The sequence below is a fragment of the Candida parapsilosis genome, contig 006110 (genome assembly GCF_000182765.1).
Source record: "Candida parapsilosis strain CDC317 annotated contig 006110".
In the NCBI taxonomy this organism is placed as follows: Eukaryota; Fungi; Ascomycota; class Pichiomycetes; order Serinales; family Debaryomycetaceae; genus Lodderomyces; species Lodderomyces parapsilosis.
This window is the reverse complement of record NW_023503284.1, coordinates 922,587-948,817: the sequence shown is the minus strand read 5'-3', so window position 1 is coordinate 948,817 and position 26,231 is coordinate 922,587. Positions and strand designations below refer to the sequence as shown.

The following is a 26,231-nucleotide window of genomic DNA, read 5'->3' as shown; positions in this document are numbered from 1 at the left end:
AAGTGTTTGGGTCGGTAAATAGTAGACAATTGCTTTCCCAAAGAATGTTTATGAGATTTATTTTCAAGACATAGACGCAATACTACAATGCAAAATATAGTGGAATCATAATTCAAAATATATAGAGACTAACCAGAGCCCCACTGACTATATATATATATATATACTATAAATCTAGACACTTATGCTTTGATGGCACGTCTAGCACCAATGAAATGAACTACAACAGTTGGCACCCAAGCAAACAAAAGCACAAGACCACACATTAAACCAGCAGACCCGGCAAAGTTGAGGTTTTCAAACATATCTGGAAAGTAAAATGGTCCCAAGAAACCGAAAAGGGATCTGACAAAGTTGATGTATAAACCAACATCACCAGCCTTGTGTGGAGCATTATCGATTGCAAAAGTGGTAACAACAGTTGCAACAATATTATTACCAGCAGCGGCGATAGCAGCACCAACCAAGGGTTTAATGGACCAGTGACCTGGTGTAGCTTTAAATAAATAGATACCCCACACAAGCAAGCCAACAATAACCAAGATGTAACCATTGTAACAAACCCATAATCTGTCAGCAATAACTCTTTGACCATTTCTTTTTGCAGTGCTTCTCCTCATCCACCAATCAGAAAGCGGTCCAGCAAGAACTTCACCAATGATGGAGCCAATAATAATTGAAATGTACTGTAAAGACATCTGCTGAGCGTCGAGGTGAAATAATGGTACCATAACTTGTGGCATTTCCACCACCAAAACAATGTTTGCGTAGCAAAAAGTAACCGAAGCGGCAATGACAGCAATGGTAATGTTTAAATTAGCAGCTTGTTTCAATGGTCTGAAGAACATCTTCCAGGAGAATGGTCTCGAAGAAGATTTTCTAATACCAACAACTTTGAGCAAGCCTTGGGAATAGTATTCTGGACTGGCTCTCGTGTAAATGGTCTCCCTTGCAAATATCCACAAAACAAATTGGATAAAGTTCATAATAGCAAATACAAAGAAGATCCATTTGGTCCCAGCATGTTGCTGAATGAACCCAGTGAAAAAAGGACCTCCCGGAGTTCCAATAAGCAACGCTAAGGACCACCAACCATTCTTCTTACCTCTTTCATGGGCAAAAGCTAAATCACCAACAACGGAAGAACCAGCGGCCGTAACAGCAGAAACAAAAACAGCAACCAACACTCTAGTAGCCATTTGTTGACCATATGTCTTGGCAAACCCACCGCCAATATTCAAAATACAACAAGCTAAAGCAGCCACAGTCAAGAATGGCTTTCTACCATAAGCATTCATCAAGGGAACCCAAAACAAGGGCAACACTCCGAAAACAGCAATTTGAGCAGAAGTGAAATAAGCAGCAGTTGGAAGATCAACACCATACTCTTCAGCCATTGTTTCAAAGGCAGGAGTCAAACCAGCAGCCATGAAAGTTGATGAAAAAGTACCGAAAGCAATTAATAAAATTTCATAGTTCTTTTGCCAGTCTGGCCAGTTGAGGGGGTCTTCTGGATCAGCAGATGGAAGTGGGTCTAACTGAACCGACCCATGTCTCAGAATGAGATATTTGTGATGTTCAGGATCAAGTTCTTCAGTAAGGGCCACTGGGTCCAAATTTTCATGGTGAGAGGTGATTCCTCCTTTTTCGATATCACTGGCAATAGATTCAGTAGTAGTCATAGTTAGTTGTGTTTGGTTGACAATGTTTTGATGTGATGATGAAAAAGTTGTGCAGCTAGGAAATCAGAAGGGAACCATTTTGCAGCTATTTATAATGACACGCCCCGGCTTTTTTAACAATGGATTACATTGTGAGTCCTTACTTTGAGTTATCAACGATCTAATAAACAACCCCAACTTTTACCGTCCAAGGCACTCGGAAATTCACCTCCCACAAACAACTTTTTGTGGAACATCATCCCGTTTGAACAATGGGTTAAATCAACAAAAAAGCAATTTAAGTTCTCCCCACTTTTGTTTGATCAGCCTCCTAGATCATTGTGTTCTTGTGGTAAACGCGATGCAACACAAATGGAACTCATCTCCGAATTTTGCCTTTGTACCTTCCCCACAAATTTGTAATTGAAGCGTGATAACAAAATTCTATTCTCTTTGTTGTGTCTATATTACATTATAGGTTCCGCCCAACTCTTATGAGAACCCCCCCTCCGAGCTTCTGCCTCGGCAAAACGTTCTTCAAGAGATGTATATAACGCAAGAGATGTTTTGAGGATGAACCACGCCTGTTGTTGCCTGTAAAAAAATGAAAAAAAAAGTACGAGATCATATTAAGCGCCATGCATAGCATATCTCGCAACCAATTATTTTACTGAGTATCACGAGAAACAACAGGAAAATACCATGTTAGTCTCCTCCTTGCAATGAATGGCCAGAGACGAGCCCCACTTAACTAAGTAGTAGTATTCAGATTTCTGACAGCCAGCACTAATCAAATACGCGCTGATCCATGGACTGAGTCTTTGATTCAAGGATGAAATAGAGAGGGGGAATATACCCCCATCTTTATTACAAACTTTTTTCAGTGACCACTTCGCTGTTGTAATCACGTAAGCCTAAGCTGAAAGTAGGATTGTATATTCAGCCGATGAGTAACCCACATCTTGAAAGCTTAATATCTCGTTTTATGTAAATGTCGGATGCAAATTTAGGATTTTAACACAAAACCCACCCAAAGTTGCAAATTTATTTTCAGATCGGAATAGCCTTCTGACAATTAATAGGAAGGATCGCAGACCCGAAAAAAAAAAAAAAAACACAATCAAGCACTTCTCAATTAATGAGTGCTCCACTTTGGTATCATGATAGTTCGCATGATGGCTGTGAAGGAAGCATATTCCGATATATATATATCAAAACATGGAATGAGATTCCGAAATTCTCAACTACCCCATACTGCTATCTGTATTGGATCTGGTGCCGATGAGGGTAGGTTTCCCGTTTAAGTTACCAATCGCACCTCGGAGTTGACAACACCAAAATAAACCCCAGATTTTTAATTCTCTCATGAAACTATATATATAAGTTCATGAATCTGCTCTCATTTCCCGTCATACCTTTTCCTCTTCAATTAGTTCCCCAATCTCATAAATACAAAAACAATTTTAAAGATCAAATAAATACAATGGTTTCCTTTAATGTTATTGTCTGCGGTGGTGGTTTAGGTGGTCTTGCTGCTGCTATTGGCTTAAAGAAAAAGGGTCACCAAGTTACAATCCTTGAAGGAAGCGCGGCTCTTAACGAAGTTGGTGCTGGTATTCAAATGCCACCAAACTCTGTCAAAATTCTCAAAGAGTATGGCATCTTTGACAAATTTGAGAAATACGTCACCAGACCAAACAACATCATTTTGAGAAGATATGACACTGGTGCTGCATTGTCCACAACTCCTTTGGATCCAGACATGACTGATGCTTATGGTAACCCATACTTGTTGATTCATCGTGCTGATTACCAAAAATTATTATATGAAGCTGCTCTTGATCTCGGTATTGAATACAAGAATGGTTGCAGGGTTCAAAAAGTTGACCAAAACACCGCTACTGTTATTTTGGAAACGGGAGAAAGATATTCTGCTGATTTAGTTGTGGGTGCGGATGGTATTAGGTCTCGAGTTAGAGATTCAGCAGTTGTTCCAGAAGAAACTGTTCTTCCAACTCCATCTTCCAATTGTGCATTCAGAGCCACTGTACCAAGAGCAGAAATGTTATCGGATCCGGTTATTGCTCACTTGATGAGTGATGTCAACTCCAATTGTTGGATCGGATATAGAAGACACGTTATGGCTTACCCTATAAGAAATGGTGAAATGTACAATATTGTGATGTCACACCCTGGCCAAGCTACTGTCGGTAAATGGAACGAACCAGGTAACGTTGAAGAAATGAGAAACCATTATAAAAACTTTGATCCGGTTGTTCGTCAATTATTAACTCACGTGAAATCGGTGTTGAAATGGGTGTTGGCTGATTTACCAAAACTACCAAGATGGGTTTCACAAAGTGGTAAAGTTGTTTTAATTGGTGATGCTGCTCACGCAATGTTACCGTACTTGGCTCAAGGTGCTGCTCAAGCTGTTGAGGATGGTGCTACTTTAGCTGAAGAGTTAGACCACTGTGTATCTACTGAAGATATTCCATTAGCTCTTCAACGATACCAAAAGAAGAGAAAAAGAAGAGCTGAGACTATTCAAGCTGGTGCTAGAAAGAATGGTGATATTTGGCACTTACCAGATGGTGATGAACAAGAAGAAAGAGACTCATTGATGAAGGCTAGAGACGGTCATAACCCTGATCAATGGTCCGATAGAGAATTTCAACAATGGTTATTTGGGTGGAATGCATTCACCAGTACTTTTGAATCTAAGTTATAGGCAATGGAGAAGAATAATTCGTTTTGGAAATAAAAGTCTTATGTATAGCACAACAATATAAAACAGAGCGTATACAAACGTACATCTACCTAATAACGACCTTCCACAACGCATTCAGTCACACATTAAATCAATATCTATACACTGGCCGCAAGGGCACTTAACTCGTCGTAATTGTAAAACTTGTCATCATCATCATAGTCATCATCGTCGTCTTCATTTCCCACGTCATTACTCTCCAACGACAATGATTGTGTGTTTCTCCTTATTTCGATCAATGAAGTAATTTGCTTTTGGGTTTCTTCCGATAAAGACTTTATTCCCTTCAACATTTTCAATCCGTCCAACCAGATGAATCGATTAACTTCGGAATCAGTGTAGAAGGAAAGTAGCTTGGTTTTGTTTGCACCTAGAATAGTAATCTTTTCATAAGAAATGGTGCCCTTTATCGAAATTAACATGGAATTCTTTTGTTTTTCTTTCTCTCCAATTGATTCACCAATCTTGATCGATTTTAAATCTTGAACATCACTCAATTTGATTCCTCCAGTTTGTTCCAATTCTTCAATGCTTGGATTGGTGCTTGGCTTTTCACCGTACTCTTTGAAATATATCCACTTTCTATTGGGTGACAACACAATGTAGTAGTATTTCGACGATGGAGAAGCATTCTTTCTCGAGCTGAATAAAGCTTCTCCAAATGATTCGGTAAACACCCATGATCCTTTCAACAATTGCACCACCCTTTGTTCCGACACCAATTGAGCAACTTCCTTTGTCAACTCTTGATTGAACTCAGTGAGCCGGGGATTCCATTTGTTGGTGAAGTCTTTGCTAATCTTTGTCGCCTGATTGTGTCTCATGTCGTCTCCGGACCTAGTCGATGTAATGTCGAGACATTCTTCAATTGATTTGTTTCCACCCAATTGTTCTTCAAAAGTGTCAATATTTGATTCCAATAACCGAAGAATTTTGTCAATATCAAGCTGGTTGTTTTGTGATTTTGTCTCTTGCCAAAGGATAAGACAATTGTTCATTGTGTAGTAAATCATGAGCTCCCAGTTCAAAATTGAATTGACAACATTTGGGTACTTTTGTCTTTGTTCAAAGATGTCAATCCACATTTTGGATGTCTTGGCGATAAATAGCGACAATGGGAACGTTCTTGAGTGCTCACTCATCATCAACTCCTCATGAAACCTCTTTTTAAATGTAAAGTTTGGATCTTTCAAGAAGATTTTCAAATCCATAGCAAGAAGAATGGAGAAATTTTCCACAATAAACTGACGTGGGTTTTCTGTGAAACCAGCCTTAACATATTCTGAAGTTGTTGCAGGTGACCCGTACTCATTAAGTGAAACTTCCAAAAAGATAAACAAGTTATTTAACATAATCTGGTGCGCTTGAATTGATAAATCAAAGTGAATATTGTTGAGATACACATTGAGATCATAGTAGGCAACTTTCAATTTCTCAATCGCCTCCAAGGTGAGTTTGTCCTCAGTCAATTCAACCAAACTATCAACAGTACTAAAGAACAACACATGTTTCAATCTTCCCGATAAGGTGATTATCCCAGCGTAGTTGTATCTCAACGCCTTATTGATAAGATCCGTAACCAATTTGATTGAATTCAAAATGATCTTGCTGTCTTGAAGTAACAACTTTGTCGCCATAATATCAATCACATCCAAGTACTCAATCAAACTTTCATACAATGGCAAGTACCTTACAATTGAATCATCCTTTGTTCTGAATATAGCGCCTGAAATGTCAATCGCAGCAATTTTTAAAATAGCCTTGTAAGTCTCAGAAGACATGTTGATGCTGACAATTGAAAACAACGTGCTGAATAGGTGGTGATCCAAAACATGAACAAAATCATCGGTTACCGCTTCACTACCAATTATGCAATCAAGCAACTTTGCCAACACAACTATGGAATTAACCTTTTCTTGCTTATCTTTGCCCAAAATGTTGGACTTGAGAACTGTTGCATAATTCAAGGCGGTTGACTCATCCAATTTCAGTTTACTTATATTGTCTGATTCAAAAATTATATGGTTAGTATAGTGCGAAAAGCAGTGACTGTGAGAAGCTAAACATACTTTTACTCAATATCTCGTTCAACTTATGGTTGATAGTTCTTGAGGAATCCGACATAGTTGAGAGCTGTGAAGAAAAGGATACTCAACTGAAGCAGAAGTAATTTTGAAAATATATATATATTGTTGGAATAAAGGCCATATGTCGTCAATGAAATTCTCTTGTTTCGCTTAAGAAAAAATTAAAAATAAATTACTCTTCATCATTACACAAAACGATAAGACAACAGAAGATTTGAAAACTTTCACCCGGGTTACCGCCTCTCACTGCTGAGGTTGTACACCTTTGAAAAACTGTGGGCATTGGCGGTAATAGATAGATGAGTGCACAGGTGCATATGTCCACAGAGTGCACCCTAGAGTATTACAAACCAACTAGACCTGTCGCAAGTTGGACATGATGCATCGGAAGGTGGAATTCTTTCATAAATTTCATAAATTTCAACTTCCATGCATCAAATCTTAAATTCAAACTATCCTTGTATGGCAATAGAAAGAACGTATATATACGCCTTGAAGTGAAGCGAGGGTTGTGCACTTATCTTACCAAAAACAAGGCTCATCGCGATGATGAAAGAGCTGCAGTAGGGCTTGTGGGTGTTGTGAGATCTCTTGGACCCTGTTGAATCACAAAGCTTTCATCAGAGGTGGTTCTTCTTGGTTGGAAGCCCATGAAAGACACCTTTTCCTCGCTTTAAACGTAAGCCATTCTTTTAAAGACCCGAAACTCTCATCATTTCAACCTCAGTACAATGTCGTCGGCTGCCCGGTGCACCACCAAGCCTGCGGTGCGGTCCATCGACCTTCTACTTCAACCGACAATTAGGTGTCAGAGAAATATAATAAAGTCAATGCCACGCACACACTCTATCCCACTGCGGCTCAATATAATTTTTTCAGTGCCGAATTTGTCAATACACGACACTGGAATTTAGATTTTTTACGACACTTTACCACCAAAGGAAAAAACTGCTTTGAATGGAGACCAAAAAAACAATACCCAGCGCACTCCCCTCTTAACCAGATCCCCCCTTCGCAGAAGCCCCAATGACTAACCCCAACAATTTAGAAAACTATCGTGGCTTTCATGCCAATAGGAGACCAAACAATAGTAGCAATGTGCCTCCATTGCTTCACCCGATCAAACCTAAATTCAAGAAAAAGAGCAGTTCATTGTTCAATAAATTGATATATTCGCGAAGAGACACGGGTGGGGATGAGGAAGAACAACAAGAGGACGAGGAGTCGAAAAGGGATCCTCTATTATCAACATCAGATGCATCGGTGTCTCCTACTCAATCTGGCCAATCATCGCGAGCCAATTCCATTGCTTCAGATGAGCAAGATCCTCAACAACAGCAACAACAACAGCCAAAACGCAAAAGCAATTCATCGGCTTCTTCAAGCCACTCTAAACATAAGTTTAGACTCCCATCGTTGTCGTTGGACTACCACCCCCATCACATTTCCTCTGTTCTGCCCAATCTGTTGCAAATGTCTCAACCGGATAACCCCGTGACTCCCATGAAAATGAAACACGATGTGTATTCCACACCTTCACCTTCAGACGTGTCACAAAGGGACCAATCGGTGTCGTCACTACACTCTTTAGGCCCCACCGATAACATGATGTCGTTGGATTTGAACTTGGATGAAATGAGAGATATTGTGAAAACAGATGAGACTACAGCACCAAAGCAAAATTGGAAAGCGCCGGATTCTTGGGATGTAAAAGCTTCCAAAATAGAGGAAATACCAGAGGAGATTACTGAACCTGATTTTGTGGAGAAACTGTTGCCGGTGCTTTATGGAACCAGACAGGGTTCGCACGTGTCGAAATCGATGGATCCACACCCTAGTCACATTATTCGAATATTCAAAGAGGACAATACTTTCACGACCATATTATGCCCCTTAGAGACAACTACGACCGAGCTTTTAGCAATTGTGCAGAAAAAATTCTTTTTAGAATCGGCATCAAATTACCAATTGTCAGTCCACATTGGAAACTGTGTCAAGGTGTTGGAAAGTTTCGAAAAGCCCATTAAGATACAAACGGGGTTGCTTCTTTTAAGTGGGTACACCGAAGATGACAATTTGAGAATAATCGGTAGGGGGGACATGTCGTTTGTGTGCAAGTTTGTGGTGGAAAATATCTATCTCAGAAGTTTGACCCATGAAGAAGAGGCGTTGCTCTCGAAAAACTATGTGGATGTCAATATATCCTCTCTAAACCTCAAAAACATTCCCATCATATTCCACCAACACACTTATGAAATTGAAAAATTGAATGTGTCGGAAAATCCATCGATATACATTCCATTAGATTTCATTCAATCATGCACCAATTTGACAAGCGTCAATTTTTCCCGAAACGGATGCTCCAAATTTCCCACCAATCTCCTTGAAGCAGTTGGTCTCACCCATTTGAATCTCGAGATGAATTTTTTGGATGATTTACCATTGAAGATCAACAGCCTTAACAACTTGACTCATTTGAAACTCAATTCCAACCAGTTGTCACTGCTTCCGAAATCATTTGGTGAACTTAAAAACTTGGTCTACCTCAATTTGTCGTCAAATTACTTTGTCAACTACCCAGAACCGGTCAATGATTTGGACAAATTGATTGAGTTGGACTTGTCGTATAACGATCTTTCGTACCTACCAGAGTCGATGGTGAATCTTAAAAGCTTGCAGAAGTTGAACTTGTGCACAAACAAGCTAGACAAGGCATTGCCAGATTTCCTTGCCGGCTTGCAGTCATTGAAAAGATTGGATATTCGTTACAACCAGATAGCAAATGTTGACGTGTTAGGCGAATTACCAAATCTTGAAGTCTTGTACGCATCTAGAAATTCGATATCGGCATTTTGTGATCGAATGGAGAACCTTAGACTTTTACATTTTGATAAAAATCCAATCACAGAACTCAAGTTTATCAATCAATTGCAAATGCTCAATATCTTGGACTTGTCAAAGGCAAAAATTACTGCTATCCCTGCCGAGTTTATGATCAAGATACCTAACATCGAAAAGTTGGTACTTGATAAAAACCACTTGGTAACACTCCCACAAGAATTGGGACAATTGACGAGATTATCATATCTCTCCATTTACTCAAACAATTTACAGGCAGTGCCATCCACAATTGGTAATCTATCCAATTTGCAATACTTGAATCTTCACTCAAACAGTATCCAAACCTTGCCGGACGAGATTTGGAACTTGAGGTCGTTGGCGGTATTAAATGTGGCTAGTAATAACCTCACTTCTTTCCCCAAACCACCATTTGCCATCGCAAAGAGAATTTCTTCCTCGAATGATTTTGGAGAATTGCCAGCCTCAGAATCAATTGCTGACGCTTTATCAGTTTTGACAATTTCAGACAATAGGTTGAACGACGACTGTTTTGATGCCATTTCATTCCTTGTTGGCTTAAAGTCACTAAACATGTCGTATAACGATTTGATTGAGATTCCAGAAGGGTCAATTTCGAGAATGAGACGATTGAATGAGCTATATTTGTCGGGTAACGACTTGACAACGCTTCCTGCAGATGATTTAGAACAACTAAAGGCGTTGAAACTTCTTTATATCAACAACAACAAATTGGTGTCATTACCAGCAGAATTGAGCAAATTGACTAATTTACAACACTTGGACGTGGGGTCCAATCAATTGAAATACAACATCTCCAACTGGCCATACGACTGGAATTGGCATTGGAATAAGAATTTGAAATACTTGAACTTTTCTGGAAACAAACGGTTCGAAATTAAACAAAGTCATGTAAAGAATCCGGAAACTGGTGAGGATTTTGACAGTTTATTAGTTTTGGACCAATTGAAAGTATTGGGTTTGATTGATGTCACGTTGACAACAACATCTGTCCCCGAGCAATCTGTCGACAAGAGGATAAGAACAACTGCATCTGAATTGGACAATATTGGATACGGTGTAAGTGATACAATGGGACAGAGAGACTTTATATCAAATCGAGATCTTTTCATACAAAAGTTTAGAGGCAACGAAGACGAGGTGCTTATTTGCTCCTTTGATGGTAAACATGGAGCTCCGAATCAGGGCCATAGAATATCATTAATTGCACGAAACATGATTACAAAAAGTGTAACTGAGGAATTGTCTAAAATTAACAATGACCCCGACAAGGTTTACATTGCTCTCAGGAGGGCATTCTTATCATTCAATAAGGAAATCAATGGAATATTATTGGCCAAAAAGAGTCATACATTCACTCCTGGCCCACAATACTCCAAAGAGCAAAGCGAGTTGAACTTGATTGATGATGCAAGAAGTGGTGCATCTGCCACTGTCATTTACATCAAAAACAAAAAGCTTTATTGTGCAAACATTGGAGACATTGAAACATTACTATGCCAAAACAATGGTAATTTCCGTGTATTGACAAATTCTCACAAACCAACAAATCGTGAAGAGTTCGAACGAATTAGAGCTTCCGGTGGGTATGTTTCTGGAAGCGGTGATTTAGATGGAGACTTGCCTGTATCTCGAGGGGCAGGATACTTTTCATATTTACCCCATACTCATTCTGGTCCAGATGTGAGTGAGTTGACATTGACTCCCGCTGATGACTTGTTGGTTATTGCCACTAAAGTGCTTTGGGAGTATATCTCCTATGAACTTGCGGTCGACATTATACGACAAGAAAAGAATGATCCAATGATTGCTGCGCAGAAGTTGCGTGATTTCGCCATCTGCTATGGTGCTTCAGACAAGATAACGGTGATTGTGCTTACATTTGGTGAAAAGACAAAACTGAATGCCTTGTATAATAACCTTGGTCGAGAATCTGATTTTTTCAAAAGGAGAAGAGATAGACAAGTTGGTGGTGATTCAACTCTTCGTAGGTTGGAAAGTGAAATTGAACCACCGGTTGGCGAATTGGCATTGGTATTTACAGATATCAAGAATTCGACATTACTTTGGGATTCGTACCCAGCACCAATGAGGTCTGCTATCAAGACACATAACTCAATCATGAGACGTCAATTGAGGATTGTTGGAGGATACGAGGTTAAAACAGAAGGTGATGCATTTATGGTTGCATTTCCTTCGCCCACATCGGCTCTATTATGGTGCTTCAACGTGCAACAGAACTTGCTTACTGCTGATTGGCCGACAGAGATTCTTGAAACCGACCAATGTTGTGAAGTGACTGATGGCGCTGGGAACGTAATATATCGTGGGTTGTCGGTTCGTATGGGTATACATTGGGGTTCACCCGTGTGTGAACCGGATGTTGTTACTGGAAGAATGGACTATTTTGGCCCCATGGTGAATCGAGCTTCTCGAATTAGTGCAATTGCCGATGGTGGTCAAATTGCCGTAAGCTCAAACTTTCTTGACGAAATGAGAGCATTAACTGCCATCCATGATGACATTAAAAATAATGTCAAGACCATTAGTGATGCATATCAGGGGAATGACAATGCCGGAATCATTATTGAAAGAGAGCTAACCGCAATCGAGGAGCTCGGGTCAAACTACTACAAAATTGGAGAGAGGAAGCTTAAAGGGTTGGAAACGCCAGAATTGATCACCTTAGTTTACTCCACCCGGTTGAAATTACGATTCGAGATTTTCCAAAAGAGATTAGATGCAGATGAAAAACATAGCACAAGAGTGATTGGCACCATACCTATTGAGTGTATCACAGCAATCAACAATATTGCATTACGTTTGGAAAATTTGTTGTCGTATTTAAATTATGGTACCTATATCAAAGAAGGGCTCAAGCAAAATCAAAGATTAATTGATCCCAATGTACAAGAATTGTTGAATTCGGTAACGAGAATAGAAAACTCGGTGGCTACTTTATATCTAAGGCAATTGACGGAACCAAATAACAACAAAGCATTCAGCATGAGTCCATTAAGTCAAATATTGGACGAGTTGTCGGCAATTATGAAACACGTACAGGATACATAGATTTCAAATAAAACACTTGTCTAATTCTTTTTAACCTTGTGTGGTCCAAGAACCTTTTTCCTTTGCTTGATCATATAAGTATAAAGCATGTAAAAACCTGGGATGTAAGTTACCAAGATAACTTTCAAGAACAAATTGTAGTAAAAACCAGCATCATCAAGTGACAACACAATTTGATACACTTCACTGAAAACACCCGTTGGATACAATACATAAAAAGTAGTGTAACGTAGCCAAGTTAACCAATCAGGAACATCATTTCTCAAATGTTGAGCATAATATGAGTACCTAATGATTTCAGTTATGGACCAACTCAAACACAATGTGATATATGTCCAGTGGTAGTTCGCAGGTGAATTTGGCAAGTACTGGTGAATACCCCACACAATTAGCAACCTAGAAAACACTTGGGCGACAGTGGTAAACAACGGAGATTTTACCAATCCCATTGCAGCATTGATGATCTCAATCACGGCAAAAGATTGAATTCCAGTGGTGATAAGATTAGTTTTGGTGTATACAAATGGTTGACCCAATGTAAATGAAAGAAATACGGTGTTGAACAACACAACAGACCATAATGACGCTGAGATGGAATTGTATGCAACAAGGAATCTATTGGGTTGTGGTTGTGCCATTGGTATAAAGAAGGCTATATGAAGAGAAGTGGAATTGGAATGAAATTTGGGCTCGAGATAATTTTTTTTTTTGTTGGGGGAAGAAATGAATGTCACTGTTAATTTATATTCCATTTACCAAATATAAGGTACAACCAACGAAATACGACCAACTTGTAAATACACCGAGATCTCTGTTAAGTATAGCCAGAGAAAAGCGTTAACACCTGCAACTGAGATTCCAATGGCGTCTTGCCATCATCAAAGATGTCGTAAGTATAGACGTATTTGGTGGGAAATTACTCAAACACCAATTGTAAGACAAATGGCATTAGCTAATAGTATTAAATACAAAATAGTATTCTTTGTTCTTTACTTTTATGAGGCTTTGATCATGTATTCTTTCAATGAGTCCTTGTAATTATCTTTGTCCAATTCAGCAGCATTCAACATTTTCCACCTTGTAACTACTTCCATAACATTCCATTACATCCGCTCCAACGTAGGCTCATTTTGCTCTTAACTGCCATATGATTATTAAAAGTTTACACGTAAACCTCCCACGTGTAATTCCTCACTTCTGATATTTATTGCATCAAAATTTCAATCTTGCACTTCTTCTTCTTGGTATTTTGAGTGTGAAACGCGGAGTTATACAGTCAATTTCGGAAATGAAATTGAGCAAACCTAAACATGATTGTTTCAAAATTGGTAATTTGAAGCATGTTGCTGAAAAAATTAATCAAACTTCGGTACCCACATTCCAACATTCATTTTCCTGTAACGTAACATCTAGGTTTACATGGAACGTCCGGTCAATCACCCCCTGAATACCACTCAATGAGGTATTACCTATCACGTTACTGGGGGTGTCGATGGCTTCGTAATCATTTAAATTGTTCCTCGCTTTCGCCTCCGCTTCCTCATACGTAGGCAACAGTCTGAATATTGACGGGTCATGCCGCGTACCGTCATAGGGTGAACCGTTACTCTTGACTAGCAATGTATAACTACCTGCACTGAGACCACTCACATTGTATAACCCGTTGACGCACTCAAATACCTCACCCAAGGCCCAGTTATATTCCTCCATGTCCTTATGTCCCACTACTATATCGACTCCATCAGCGTCCTCTGTATATCTCACAGATGCCAAATAGCCTAAACCATCTATACATTCTTTGATAATTGTCACCTTCACCGTTTTTGGCGGTTTGAAAAGTACTCTAGTATCTGTCTTTGTCGGTATATAGTCGTAAAAGTGAAGGTAATAAAAACAAAAAATTTGAATCTGATTCATGTGATGACTGTGCGTTTACTTCATGATAAGCCTTATGAGTCATAGCCGTGCACAAACTTATCGATTAACGTTTTTTAGTCAAGGGTGATAGTAAGTAAGCCTTATTGAGATATTCAACCTACTACATACATTTGCGAGATCCAGTTAAACAATCGTGTCGTAAACATACTACATGCAATCCCATCAACCGCGTGTAGTGAGGAACATACACATTGAAATTTCTAGATGAGTTAATCTGTCGAAATATTCTTTCACTTCCCCTCCGCGCATAAGTTAACACAAGCAAAAGTATTTTGCATTGATGATTTGCAACCGATCTCGTTTATTATAATTTTTATGAGCTAACCACTATGACCTCACTAATTTATGCAACCGGATGCAAATTTACACTATAACGCATCTAGATCAACTTTTGTTTCTCTCTATTCAACACTTTTCTCCTTTGTTTGATCATGTAGCTGTACAAGTACAAGAACCCTGGGATGTACAACGGCATAGCATACTTGAGAAAGTTGGAGTAGCTAGGTAACCTCGTGGCAATCACTTCGTAAGAGTAGTAAACAGTGGCACTCTCACAAACAAGACCCAAAGGATACAATACAAAGAATGCCGAGTATCGTAACCACAACACCCAATAAGGTACGGAAAACTTACCCAATTTAAGCACATAGAACCCGTATCTGATGATTTCCGTGATGGACCATGCCAAAGTCAAACCAGCAAATGTGAAAACGTTGTAATTGGCTGGTGATTCAGGAATGACGTAGCAAATTCCAATCAATATAATCAACCTGGCAAACGATTGAAGTAACAATGTTGGTATTGGAGTGGGGACCAATCCAAGCACTGAATGAAGAAACTCAAATGATGAATTAAACAATTGGGTTGCAATCATAAACTTGTGCGGAATGCCATGACCAGGTTCAAACAGGTAGTAGCCATTGGAAATATCAATTGAGCAGCGATAGAAGATGAATGCCCATAGTAATGCAGATACTCCGTTATAGAGGAGTAGATACAGCTTTGCCATCCTTGTAGTGGAAAGAAAAGTTGCTGACAGATTTTCGGCGCGTAGAAGCAAAGTTCTACCCCCCCATATTTTTGTATTTTTTGCTTGTGATAAATACCAAAAGAGAATGAACCTACTAAACACTTACGTATAAAATGTTTTCATTTTTAGCTATCTATATAACATTTCGTCCCCCCACGTCTATTGATCAACGTATTTAGCCAACAAAGCTTTCAAAGTCTCTTGATCGCCAGCCAATAAATCTTGGTCCCAGTCAACAACTAAAGGAGCCTTAAAAATCTGGGCTGGGTTTGTCTCAACAGATTGATCATTTTCATTCTCCACCAACTTGTTAAATGTGTCGTAGATTTTTTGATACTCTGATTGAGAGAACACTTTATTTGCCCAATCAACTCCTTTGATGGTCACTTTTTTACCATGTGAGTCGAGCAAATCAATCAGTCTTTCATTCAAAAAGGGGAAACTATCATGTAATGTCTTTTTAGCTTGATCAGACTTGAGGAATTTATTGACAAAGATCTGGTATTGCTCGTAAGTGGGCATCTTATTCTTCATCAAATCAATTTGAAAGTCATATTTTGGCTTCTCGGGTAAGGAATCGTATGTCTTGTTCAAAACCTTGTACAATTCATTTGACAATGGGATCTTGCTGTTATGGAAAAGAGTGATGGTTGCTGGAGACGATTGTAAAGTTCTGAAAAGTGACATCGTTAATGTAGTTTATCGGGCAATAAAGATTTTCAACTGAGTTGGCAAAAAAGAAGACCAATTTTTCGAAGTTGGTATTTAGTTTCTAAATATAATTCTTTGACCAACTTTTAAATTGCGTTTGGTTTTGATGGTGAATGCAGAAAGGGTTGTTCAAATTGAGGATGGAATTGAATGGAAGGAATTGAAAAAGGGACACAATAAAGGGGGTTGGTTTTGTGTATCAGCAATCTTATCACCAAAATGCTACCATGTGGAGTGAATAATCTTCTAATGAAGCTGTGGTGGTAGGAAAGTAACAGGTCAAGGAGAACGAGTGTCTGTGTTTGGCGGGTGTTGGTTTCAAGACAGTCTTAATGATGAAAATGAGGGGGGGGAGGTGGAAGTATGGTGCATGAACTTTACCAAGTTTGCATCACAATTGGTGCAAAATTGTACCCCGAGAAAATATCACCGATTTTGAACAAACTGATTCCCTGATTCCAATAGTAAGAGGAAAGCCAGTCGTAGAGCTCACTATCATGACCACAAGATAACTACATGGAACCACACACATTTCCTTTTTTTCTGTTTTCTTTTCTTTTTCATTCTCTGCGCTTTTTTATCACCACATATCAGATTTTGATAACCAAAAAAAAAAAAAAAAAAAAAAAAAAAATAGAATAAATTGTGGCATCATCCAAGAACCCACTTCAAATACCAAAGATGTGCAGGTTCATGATATTCAAAGGAAGGGAGCTGATGGTTCTATCAGACCTACTAACGAAACCGGCTCATTCCATAATCAACCAATCATTTGATTCGAGACTACGGTTAGACATGCGTAACCCAATTAATGGTGATGGATTTGGTGTAGGATACTACACTGAACACAATGAACCTTGCATCTTCAAAGCTATCACACCAGCTTGGAATAATGTCAACTTGAATAACTTATCTCAATGTACGGAGTCAGAGTTGGTTTTCGCTCATGTAAGGGCATCAACACAAGGGGTATTATCAGAAACAAACTGCCATCCATTTAGCTATGGCAAGTTGATGTTTATGCATAATGGCGGTATTTCATGTTTTCATTTGATCAAAAAGAAGCTTATAAACCACTTAGATGATAAATATTTCCTCTATATACAAGGATCAACTGATTCGGAATGTTGTTTTGCCTTGTTTCTTGACACTTTGGACAAGATGGGGTTTGACCCACTGTCAAGAGATACAAAGTTTTCACACACGATTTTGAAAAAGGCTATTTTGAAAACTATTGAGTTAATCAAAAATTGGCAAACCGAAGTAACATCGGAGCCATCGTTGTTGAATTTTGCAGCCACTGATGGAGAATCAATTGTTGTGAGTAGATACATTACGTCAAAGACCGATGAAGCTGCATCGTTACATTTCAGCACCGGTTCCAAGTTTTTTGAATACCAACCGGGTCTATTTAAAATGGAGAGATTAAACCGATCACAAGACGTCATTTTCGTCTCGAGCGAGCCATTGACATTTGAAAGAGGCGACTGGTTGTGCGTACCGACAAACACATTAATCACCATCACTAACAAAAACACAGTGTTGATGCACCCTATAGAAGATGAATTTTACGATGGCGGTGTTGGTGAAAGATCATCTGGATTTGCCATGAGTAAAGGCTTGATGGGAGGAGTGCCACCATCGGAGGAAGACCACACTCAAGAGAATGGAATCAACGGCAATGGCAACACAATCATGCAGCAAGTACCACCTCTTGAAAGAGAGGGAAGAGCTAACTTTAAAGCAGCGGTCCATTAAAAAAAAGTGTTTAACAAAACTCGTAAAAAAAAGTATCTATTAGAATAATTTTCAAAAAATTGCATTATCGTTTCATTGTACACGAAAGTCCAATCATTATTCGCAAGGTGCTTCACTCGCATTTTCACCTCTAGTTCTTGCTTGCAGACCTGGTCAATTCAGGGGCATCGACGTCAAGTTCGTCATCTGAGCTTGAGTTTGAACTGGAATCTGAATCATCATCCACCACATCTTTATCAAACTCAGGATGAGCATTTTTCAATTCACCCTTGCTGTCATATAATGGATTGGATTTTTTGTAAGACATACCATCGTCATTAGGATCTATATAGTCATCAGCGTCGTCTTCATTCACAATATGCTCCTCATCATCTTCACTTGAACTCTCTTCACGCTCTTGATTTGCAGTGTTTGAGGAATTGGCAAGTTGTTGTGACATGTAGTTTGAGAAATGGTCATCTTCATCAGATTCTGACTCGTCACTATCCAACAAATCCTTCTTATTGCTTCCCGCATTATTTGCGTCGTTTTTCTCTTCTGGCTCCTCCTCCTCATCCTCCTCCTCTTCTTCTTCTTCCTCATGTCGACCCGCATCCTCTTCGTGAGATTCTTCAACTTCTCTCTCCTCATCATCATGAAATACTAAACCCGTCTTTACCTCCTCAATAATTTCACCTAACCCTTCATCAAAAGTCGTGTTATCCTCCTCTTCATCCTTGTCATCTTCATCTTCATTTCCACCTAAAATGGCATTATACTTTTCTCGAGTATCGTACAAAACATTACTGACATAATCTTCCCATACATCACTCTCAATCTTTTCATTAATGTACTCGCTCAATGTGTTGGACGGAAACAATTGAACAAACTTAACAACCTCTTCCGCGATTAAAGTCAAATGACCCATAAATCCCAATCTCAAACCATTATGGCTCGTTTCGTAATCAGAACATAGTCTTTGACCTTCAATGATCTTGTTGGTGATATCAGCCAGATGAAACAAATCAATTGCCAAAAATTTATTGAATCCAATATCCATAGACCCATTCAAGACTTGTTGCACCACATCAAAAACAACATTGTGCAAAAAGTTATTCCAAGGGAAACGGAAAAACATGGATAAAATATTAGAAATGATTTGGGTGTCAAACAAAGCAATTTTCAAAAAATCGCCCACCACCGGATTAGCCCTGATTTGTTCCTCAGTCAAGTTTGAATTGGCATGTGGTTCATCTTCGTCAAGAGCATCTTCTTGTTTATTAAATTCATCAATGGTGTCGTCCTTGATTGAGTTACTAGTGTCATCAACGTCATTCTTTGCTTCGTTGTCATCGTCATCATGTGGCAACGTAATAGCCTCATTATACTTAAAACTGATTGGATCGTACTCCTTCATTTTATTCCGTAATTCATCCCGCTCTTTTACAACATCAAAACCTTTATTATCATTTAACAATGCCATATTAGAGCAATGCAACAACTCAGCAATCAATTCACAAATCTTGAATCGTTCAAACCCCAATGGTTGAATGACACCAAACGGCGTTCTCAATTTGGAATCAGTGTGCTCTTTGATCAACAATTCATTAAAATCCAGAATTCGTTCGCCAAACACTCTCAACAAATGGCCAAGGTAGATTGGATCTCTTCCAGTTGGCGGATGGCTCTCCAATGTGATATACAATACCGGTAAAATATCATAGTCTGAGTTATTCTTTCTGATGATTTCAATGATAATACCCACACCGTTAGCCAAGGCATACCCACCTTTAAGCATGATTTCACACAACCTTGTCATTTGCTCTTTTGAAACAAGCTCTCTTGTAAGCTCATTTGGGCCAATAGTTGAATTATCGGCGGTTGAGTTTGCTGAAATTGTTATTAGGGCTTTGAGAAAATCCGCGGCTGAACTCTGTTCGATCAATAGTAACTCATGACTTTTACCACCTTCCTCTACGTCATTACTTTCAGGAACATCTAACACGTCCAATGCATTTATCAAATGGGTGATTAGGTCTTGATTTTGCAAAAATTCTATTATACCTGTTGAGTTATCAGGTTTGTCAGTGGATATCAATTTTAACAAGAAATCCATTAACGGAGGATTAGACAAATGGTTGATGAATTTTTCCACTAAATTTGGTTGATTGTCTATTAGATAAGTTATCATTTCGTCACATTTCATGTCTAGTAAATGCTCCATAATTTTCATAAAGTGAGTTGATACGTGAATATCTAGTGCATCTTTAGTATCTAATACACTCCACAACTTGTTGAGATTTTCAGTAGACTCCATTACTGTATCAGTCAAGGACCACACATCAGCGCTAAGAACTTCTGATGCCAACGTTGCCCTTCGTCTGAATCTTTCCTCAGGCAGCTCTTCCTCACCTTCCTCATCTTGGTCATCCAGATCATCAAAATCACCAGAGACTTTGGGGGTGGGCTCCTCGTCATCGTCCTTTGTATCGTTCTTAGACGAATCTTTTTCATTTCCCTCTTTCGGTGTGTCTGCCTTATTACTTGTTGATTTCACTAAATCTTCTTTCCTTTCTTCCTTGTCTTCAATGTCGCGCACTTCGAAGTCATTGGATATGACAATATCCACCAACATAGTCAAAACATGCTCGTTTCTCAAAAACTCCAACAACATGGGATTATTCGACAAAAGCTCCTGTAGTAAATCATTTTCATCCAACAACTTTACAAGTACCTCGCGTTGTTCGTCTTCTCCCTTGTTTGTATCCACCGACAGGGTATCATTTTGCTCTTGATTCAGGTTATAATTTTCAAGTAAGGTTGTGATATTCGAAAGTGACGTGAACCCGTTGCTGAACTTCCAAAAGGATCCCGACATGACTCCTTAAAATGATTGAATATAAATGCAAGGGAAAACTGGGAATGTCTAAATTGAAGTCCCTCGTTTGAAATTTCAAGTATGACCTGCAAAGTGAGTTTTTTTGTATCCTTGCCACTTTCTTTCTGTAGTTTCTAATGATGTATATCCCAAAGGTCCAATCTCAATACGAATTCAATTGATGAACCATTAACGAATGTGCTTGGTATTGGAATAGGCTCTTATTTTTTTTTTTTTTTTGATGTTTTCAATTCCCAACAAATGATCTCAACGGTAACAGTAGAAAATCCGAAAGCTAAAACAAGATGACGTCGATATATTCACCCTCCACTTGAGTTGGTACTATGCTAGAATATATATATGTATGCCTGTAGTTATAGGTAAGTTGTTGTAACTGCCCAAGTATCGACCTGATTAATATAAAAACCCGTTGAAGAATTGGGTTATATTTAAATTTGCGTTTCGGCAGAGAGAGAGAAAGCATCAAAATTCAGAACAAAAAAAAAAAATTTTTTTTTATTGACGCTGAGTTAACAATTACGTACTACATCAACCTACCACTAAGGGCCTTGTCATATATCGCGGTCACTTGAACTCGACACGCAATAGAGAATCCAAAAGTTCCTTCTCTTTAATCTACTACGATTGTAAGAAAAGTGTAGTAGAAACCATCCATCTGTCCACCAAAACTAGGTAGCTCTTCCTATATTTTCCGCGCCGCTTTGTCGGATAAAATTTTTTCAAAACTTCCTAGAAATAGACGGTTACTTCTAGTGCACATCCACAATAAAGGCTACTCATCATGTCACTCTTATTCAGTCGAACGGCAAGGCTTATACGACCAACATGCTACAATCCCATCATTAGGTTTCAAAGTACGATTGCTGCCTCCAGTAAAGTCACTGCCAATCCGTCACTAACAAACTCGTTTCCAAGGCAAGACATTTACAATAATATATCAGCGCTCAAACTATCATCGAATGGATCAAAGGATTTGTACGCGGTCATGAGATTGTACAATATGCCTTACTTGGTCACCAAAGGTGACAAGATATACTTACCTTACAAGATGAAAAATGTCAAAGTTGGCGATGTTTTGAACTTGAATGATGTGACAACATTGGGATCTACTACTCACACTTTGAACATCAACAGTGGCATAGACCCTTCCATTTACGAATTGCAAGCAAGTGTTGTTGAAATAACTAGAGAACCTCTTTACCAAGTGGTGAAGAAGAAGCCAAGGTGTAGAAGAACAAAAACCACCAATGTCGAACCTTATCAAACCGTGTTGAGAATCAATGAGCTAAGATTAAAGTAACCAAAACATGTATATAGATCAATAAATGTTTTACGAAGGACACACTTTACTATTAAACTTGATGAGTCGACCCAACTCTGTTGACTCAAAATTAAACTCGCGCGAGGTGGTGACGAATGGGTCATTCAATAACTCTTCTGCCGTGGGTCTCAATGCAGGATCTATAGTGAAGCACCGGTTTATAAAGTTCTCAGCCTCTTTGCTAACTAAGTGGGCAATATCTTTGGGTATTGGAGGGGCTTTCTTTTCTTTCCCTGCCTTATAAATTACACTGATTGCCGCCTCATTCGACCAAGGACGTTTTCCAGCAAACATTTCCAACACAACACAACCCAAGGACCATATGTCAACCTTTGCACTGTATCCCTCCACCATGTTATCAATAACCTCTGGAGCCATCCAAAATATAGTACCCTTCATTGACATGTTGGCGTTGCTATAAATGTCATTATTCTTGCGGGAAATTCCAAAATCCGAAATTTTGCATGTCCCATCAATATCCAACAACAAATTGTCTGCCTTCAAGTCTCGGTGGATGATGTTATTGGAGTGTAGATACTCCAAACCTAGCAAAACTTGTTTGGTGATTATTCTAATTAATGTTTCATCAAATTTGCCATATGATTTGAGACACATGGCTATAGAGCCACCAGCAACATACTCTAGAAATAAACTGTAGGTATTGTCTTTTCTTTCGTAACCAAGATATTGCACAATATGCTTGTGGTCCAAATCTTTCATGGTTTCAACTTCCTTATGCAATGCCATTATTCCCTCGAGGTCAAGCTTGTTACTTTTAACAACTTGCTTTACCGCTAACATCTCTCCCGTTGTTACATTCAACCCCAAATAAACATCACCAAAAGATCCACGGCCAATCAATTCACCTTTGATCCAAGCAAATTCCTGATACTGACCATTCTTATTTTGAAATTTGTTCACAACACCACGCTCTATTTCACTACTTGTAACTTCAAACACCTTTTGTCCCCACATTTTCGTATTTGATCTGGTCAACTTTTTGCTATTTTCCCTCGAAATATTGGCAAACGTGATTGGTGGTGATTGCTGCTTCCTTTTCAAAGCTTTACGACGCGCTTCATTAGCAACACCTCGAATAGTCTTCATTCTCCTAATACGTGAGTTGTTTTCCGGGGCAGTCTGCTGCGGATTCACCGGTGAGATATTAGCATTTGAAAAAGTACGCGAAATAGAAGGCTTCTTCTCCTTAATTGAAGGTACCAGTGGTTCATCATCGATAATGGGTTTGTCAAGGTTTGTATGGGGAAAGTATTTTTCCAAGTTGTCATACAATTCCTCAACTGGAGGTCGAACAGTCATTTGCTGCGTCTTTTGTCTCATTGGCTTTACAAAAAAATCACATTCAGAATCAGCATCTGATTTGGTTGATCCTGCATCGGTAACCTCACTCAAATGGTCCAGAACCACTTCTTTTTTGCTCATTGGCTTCACGAAAAAGTCATCCTCACTATCCCTATCGGAGTCTCTGCAGTTATTTGAGCTAGATGGTGAGTGCATTGACTGGACGCCGAGAAATACAGAGCGATGCTGCCGTGCTTGTGAAAGTCGATCTCTTGGTGGAGGAGGGGCAGCTCTTCTCGCTTTGATTGAGTCATTGCGTGGATCGCTTCTTTGACTAGCACTCTTTTTCAATTTTGCAGCGTCCCTAGGATCATCCTTCAATGTCATTACTGTCGAGGCTGTAATAGGCGAGCTTTTGAAATCTGATAGCGACGACTCATATATATTTGCAATTAGCTTGGGAGCCTTTTTCTCAAAGGGGGATTTCCGTCTCTCATCAAAATTAATTTCATTGGCTCCTTTTCTGATCACTTTGAACGAAGATCCAGAAGATTCAGGGGATACAGATGAATTTCTCAGACTGACAAAACCGGAAGTATCAATTTGAAGTAAAGGTGTCTTTTTCTTACTATTTGTGCGAAAGGGGAACTTTAACGGAAAATTGTGAGAATTCGATTTTTGTCTCAAATGGTCAAAACTTCGAGCCAGTTCATGTTGCTGTGGCTCAGGTTCATTTCCTATCGAGTTGTCCGTTTGCGTTTCTTTCAGTGCCATTTTTGGATTTTCCGAAATCTTGGACAAATTTGTTTGCTCTTTAAAGTTCCAATAGTCAACGTTGGCATTGTTGAGGTTTTGCAATAAATATTGTGGTGTTGCTGGGTATGTCCTATGCTCATCGCTTGTTTCAAATGACTTGGAATCGGACGACACTGTCGAAGTGGTTTTCAAAGTCCCCTCTGGTGAATCAATGTATTGCCTTATAACAAACTTGATCAATGAATCTTGTTGTAAAACCTTAGATATCAATGAATCTGGCAAAGCTTCACCCTCTGTCGCATTAAAGTCAGTCAAATGTATAGTGATAGTTCCCACATCAACCATACCCAAATGCAGAATCACTTTCAGCTTGAATGATGAAATATCATATAGCTCATCATGACCCATTGAAAAGGGTACAAAAGACTTGTTGTCAGTACTAACCAATACAGTTTTCGTTGCCTGTTGCAGAAAACTCTGGGGCATATAAATGTCATCCAACGGAGACGGGATCTCGTCATATTTTTCTATCAAAAATGAGGGGACTGAATTGGTGGAATTCGTACTATCGATGGACCTTCTAGCTATTGGTCTTGGAGGTATTAACGTTGGAAAATCGTTCTCAAAATCCTGCACAGGCAGTTGATTGGAGTACGACAGCACCGCGCTATTTCGATTACTCAGTCGTCCCGTAGATGCTTTTACCATACCGACAGCTTTGTCACCACCATATTTTCTAATAGTGTTGATGATCCCACCATTCTTTTTGAAATCCAACTTTGAATGTCTCTTTGTATCGTCAAGCACTTGACTCTTCCTCTTTGTTTCATTCTCATTTGATCCGCTTCTGTGTCTTCGAAAAAACAGGTGATTTGATGAAGTGGGTTGGTCCTTAGATCTAGGGTCTATATACGAAGTCGGCCTCTGCATAGATGACGCAGAATTTGTAGAAGACACTGAGGAGCTTGATTTGTGTTTGGAGAAGACTGGTGTTGATTTTCTATTTTCATACTTGACGTTGGCCGGTAGTAGATTGTCTTTGTTTCCAGATTCCTTTTCTGTCTCACTCCGTAGTAGCTCGATAAATCTTTCTATTGAATTGAGATTAGAATCGAGTTTCAAATACTTTGAAAACTGTTTCCAAATCATTGAGTTTTTATCAAAGTTTTCCAATTCCAAAAATCGATTTCCTGATATCTCATTGTTCTTAAAAGTCTCCTGCCATGAGGTGTTAAATTGATGTTCCTTCAACCAAGCAAGAACATTATCGATATCCCATCTTTTGGAAGCATTTACTGAAGGAGCCTGTGTATTCATTGCGTATCTGACAAATCGCTTGCTTTTATTTTGTTGATCGTTTGAAGACTGATTGGATAGCGTGGAGGTATCTGAATCTTGTCGGCGATGAGACAGCGTAGAGCGACTATAATCCAGTCCGATTCTCGTATATGAATCGCTCGAAGTTTGTTTTATCAATTCAGGACTTACAGACTTTTTCTCCAAATTCACCGAGCTCTGACTATAATTGTAGCTGCCGATGATGGAGCCAATGGCATTGGACGTAAGGCTGTTTGTAAAAGACTTTGATGGTGAGGAAGAGCCCCCGCGCTTGCTAGATTCTACTTCTGGTGACTCGGGAACAGGACTTATGGTGTTCAAATCCATGGTCGGGTATGGTAGTTGAACTCTAGCATTGTGAGCTCCCCCACCACTGCCGCCGGTGCTGCTGCTCACTTGAGCAAAGTCTTGACTGACAGGAGTTTGATAAAATTGGCTCGCTCCTGAACTATGATTGGAGTCAAAGCTAGTCCTCTCCGAATTGGATTCCAGAGACTGGTACTGTCTCGAAGGGGGCTGATAATAGGATAGATCACCGTATTTGTCGTATATAATTGAGTCAGAGGCCATTCTTGGTTGCAGGTACTTCAGTCGCAGGGGTTCCAGGTTTGTGATGCCGTATCGTGCATACTGCGAGTCTGGATGTTTCACCCGTTGTGAGTCGTAGCTAGCAGACCTTCTTTTATCGACACGACCAGTTGTCGTAGTATTTGGTAAACTTGAGTATGG

At 39.2% G+C, this 26,231-nt stretch overlaps 12 protein-coding genes across 12 annotated transcripts; 4 read left to right on the top strand and 8 right to left on the bottom strand. All coding sequences in view use genetic code 12, as the record gives it.

Annotated features, from left to right (window-relative positions):
• Positions 1-182: 182 nt before the first annotated feature.
• Positions 183-1,682, bottom strand: CPAR2_704330 (uncharacterized protein; the record flags this gene model as incomplete). Its single annotated transcript, XM_036812219.1, has 1 exon — positions 183-1,682. The coding sequence occupies one exon, from the start codon at positions 1,680-1,682 to the stop codon at positions 183-185; it is 1,500 nt and encodes a 499-aa protein (XP_036668578.1).
• A 1,462-nt stretch (positions 1,683-3,144) lies between these two features.
• CPAR2_704320 (uncharacterized protein) lies at positions 3,145-4,392 on the top strand (the record flags this gene model as incomplete). Its single annotated transcript, XM_036812218.1, has 1 exon — positions 3,145-4,392. One exon carries the CDS (start codon positions 3,145-3,147, stop codon positions 4,390-4,392), a length of 1,248 nt encoding a protein of 415 aa, XP_036668577.1.
• A 137-nt stretch (positions 4,393-4,529) lies between these two features.
• On the bottom strand, positions 4,530-6,555 carry LMO1 (Lmo1p; the record flags this gene model as incomplete). The annotated part of the gene is made up of 2 exons (XM_036812217.1): positions 4,530-6,436; positions 6,501-6,555. The coding sequence occupies 2 exons, from the start codon at positions 6,553-6,555 to the stop codon at positions 4,530-4,532; spliced, it is 1,962 nt and encodes a 653-aa protein (XP_036668576.1).
• Positions 6,556-7,544: 989 nt separating this feature from the next.
• CYR1 (adenylate cyclase) lies at positions 7,545-12,470 on the top strand (the record flags this gene model as incomplete). The annotated part of the gene is made up of 1 exon (XM_036812216.1): positions 7,545-12,470. One exon carries the CDS (start codon positions 7,545-7,547, stop codon positions 12,468-12,470), a length of 4,926 nt encoding a protein of 1,641 aa, XP_036668575.1.
• Positions 12,471-12,490: 20 nt separating this feature from the next.
• Positions 12,491-13,108, bottom strand: CPAR2_704290 (enoyl-CoA hydratase; the record flags this gene model as incomplete). The annotated part of the gene is made up of 1 exon (XM_036812215.1): positions 12,491-13,108. The coding sequence occupies one exon, from the start codon at positions 13,106-13,108 to the stop codon at positions 12,491-12,493; it is 618 nt and encodes a 205-aa protein (XP_036668574.1).
• A 721-nt stretch (positions 13,109-13,829) lies between these two features.
• Positions 13,830-14,387, bottom strand: CPAR2_704280 (uncharacterized protein; the record flags this gene model as incomplete). Its single annotated transcript, XM_036812214.1, has 1 exon — positions 13,830-14,387. One exon carries the CDS (start codon positions 14,385-14,387, stop codon positions 13,830-13,832), a length of 558 nt encoding a protein of 185 aa, XP_036668573.1.
• Positions 14,388-14,787: 400 nt separating this feature from the next.
• Positions 14,788-15,282, bottom strand: CPAR2_704270 (uncharacterized protein; the record flags this gene model as incomplete). Its single annotated transcript, XM_036812213.1, has 1 exon — positions 14,788-15,282. One exon carries the CDS (start codon positions 15,280-15,282, stop codon positions 14,788-14,790), a length of 495 nt encoding a protein of 164 aa, XP_036668572.1.
• Positions 15,283-15,597: 315 nt separating this feature from the next.
• Positions 15,598-16,125, bottom strand: CPAR2_704260 (uncharacterized protein; the record flags this gene model as incomplete). The annotated part of the gene is made up of 1 exon (XM_036812210.1): positions 15,598-16,125. The coding sequence occupies one exon, from the start codon at positions 16,123-16,125 to the stop codon at positions 15,598-15,600; it is 528 nt and encodes a 175-aa protein (XP_036668571.1).
• Positions 16,126-16,830: 705 nt separating this feature from the next.
• Positions 16,831-17,907, top strand: DUG3 (glutamine amidotransferase subunit; the record flags this gene model as incomplete). The annotated part of the gene is made up of 1 exon (XM_036812209.1): positions 16,831-17,907. The coding sequence occupies one exon, from the start codon at positions 16,831-16,833 to the stop codon at positions 17,905-17,907; it is 1,077 nt and encodes a 358-aa protein (XP_036668570.1).
• Positions 17,908-18,037: 130 nt separating this feature from the next.
• Positions 18,038-20,764, bottom strand: CPAR2_704240 (uncharacterized protein; the record flags this gene model as incomplete). The annotated part of the gene is made up of 1 exon (XM_036812208.1): positions 18,038-20,764. The coding sequence occupies one exon, from the start codon at positions 20,762-20,764 to the stop codon at positions 18,038-18,040; it is 2,727 nt and encodes a 908-aa protein (XP_036668569.1).
• An 802-nt stretch (positions 20,765-21,566) lies between these two features.
• CPAR2_704230 (mitochondrial 54S ribosomal protein bL21m) lies at positions 21,567-22,085 on the top strand (the record flags this gene model as incomplete). The annotated part of the gene is made up of 1 exon (XM_036812207.1): positions 21,567-22,085. One exon carries the CDS (start codon positions 21,567-21,569, stop codon positions 22,083-22,085), a length of 519 nt encoding a protein of 172 aa, XP_036668568.1.
• Positions 22,086-22,115: 30 nt separating this feature from the next.
• BCK1 (mitogen-activated protein kinase kinase kinase) lies at positions 22,116-26,072 on the bottom strand (the record flags this gene model as incomplete). Its single annotated transcript, XM_036812206.1, has 1 exon — positions 22,116-26,072. One exon carries the CDS (start codon positions 26,070-26,072, stop codon positions 22,116-22,118), a length of 3,957 nt encoding a protein of 1,318 aa, XP_036668567.1.
• Positions 26,073-26,231: the final 159 nt, after the last annotated feature.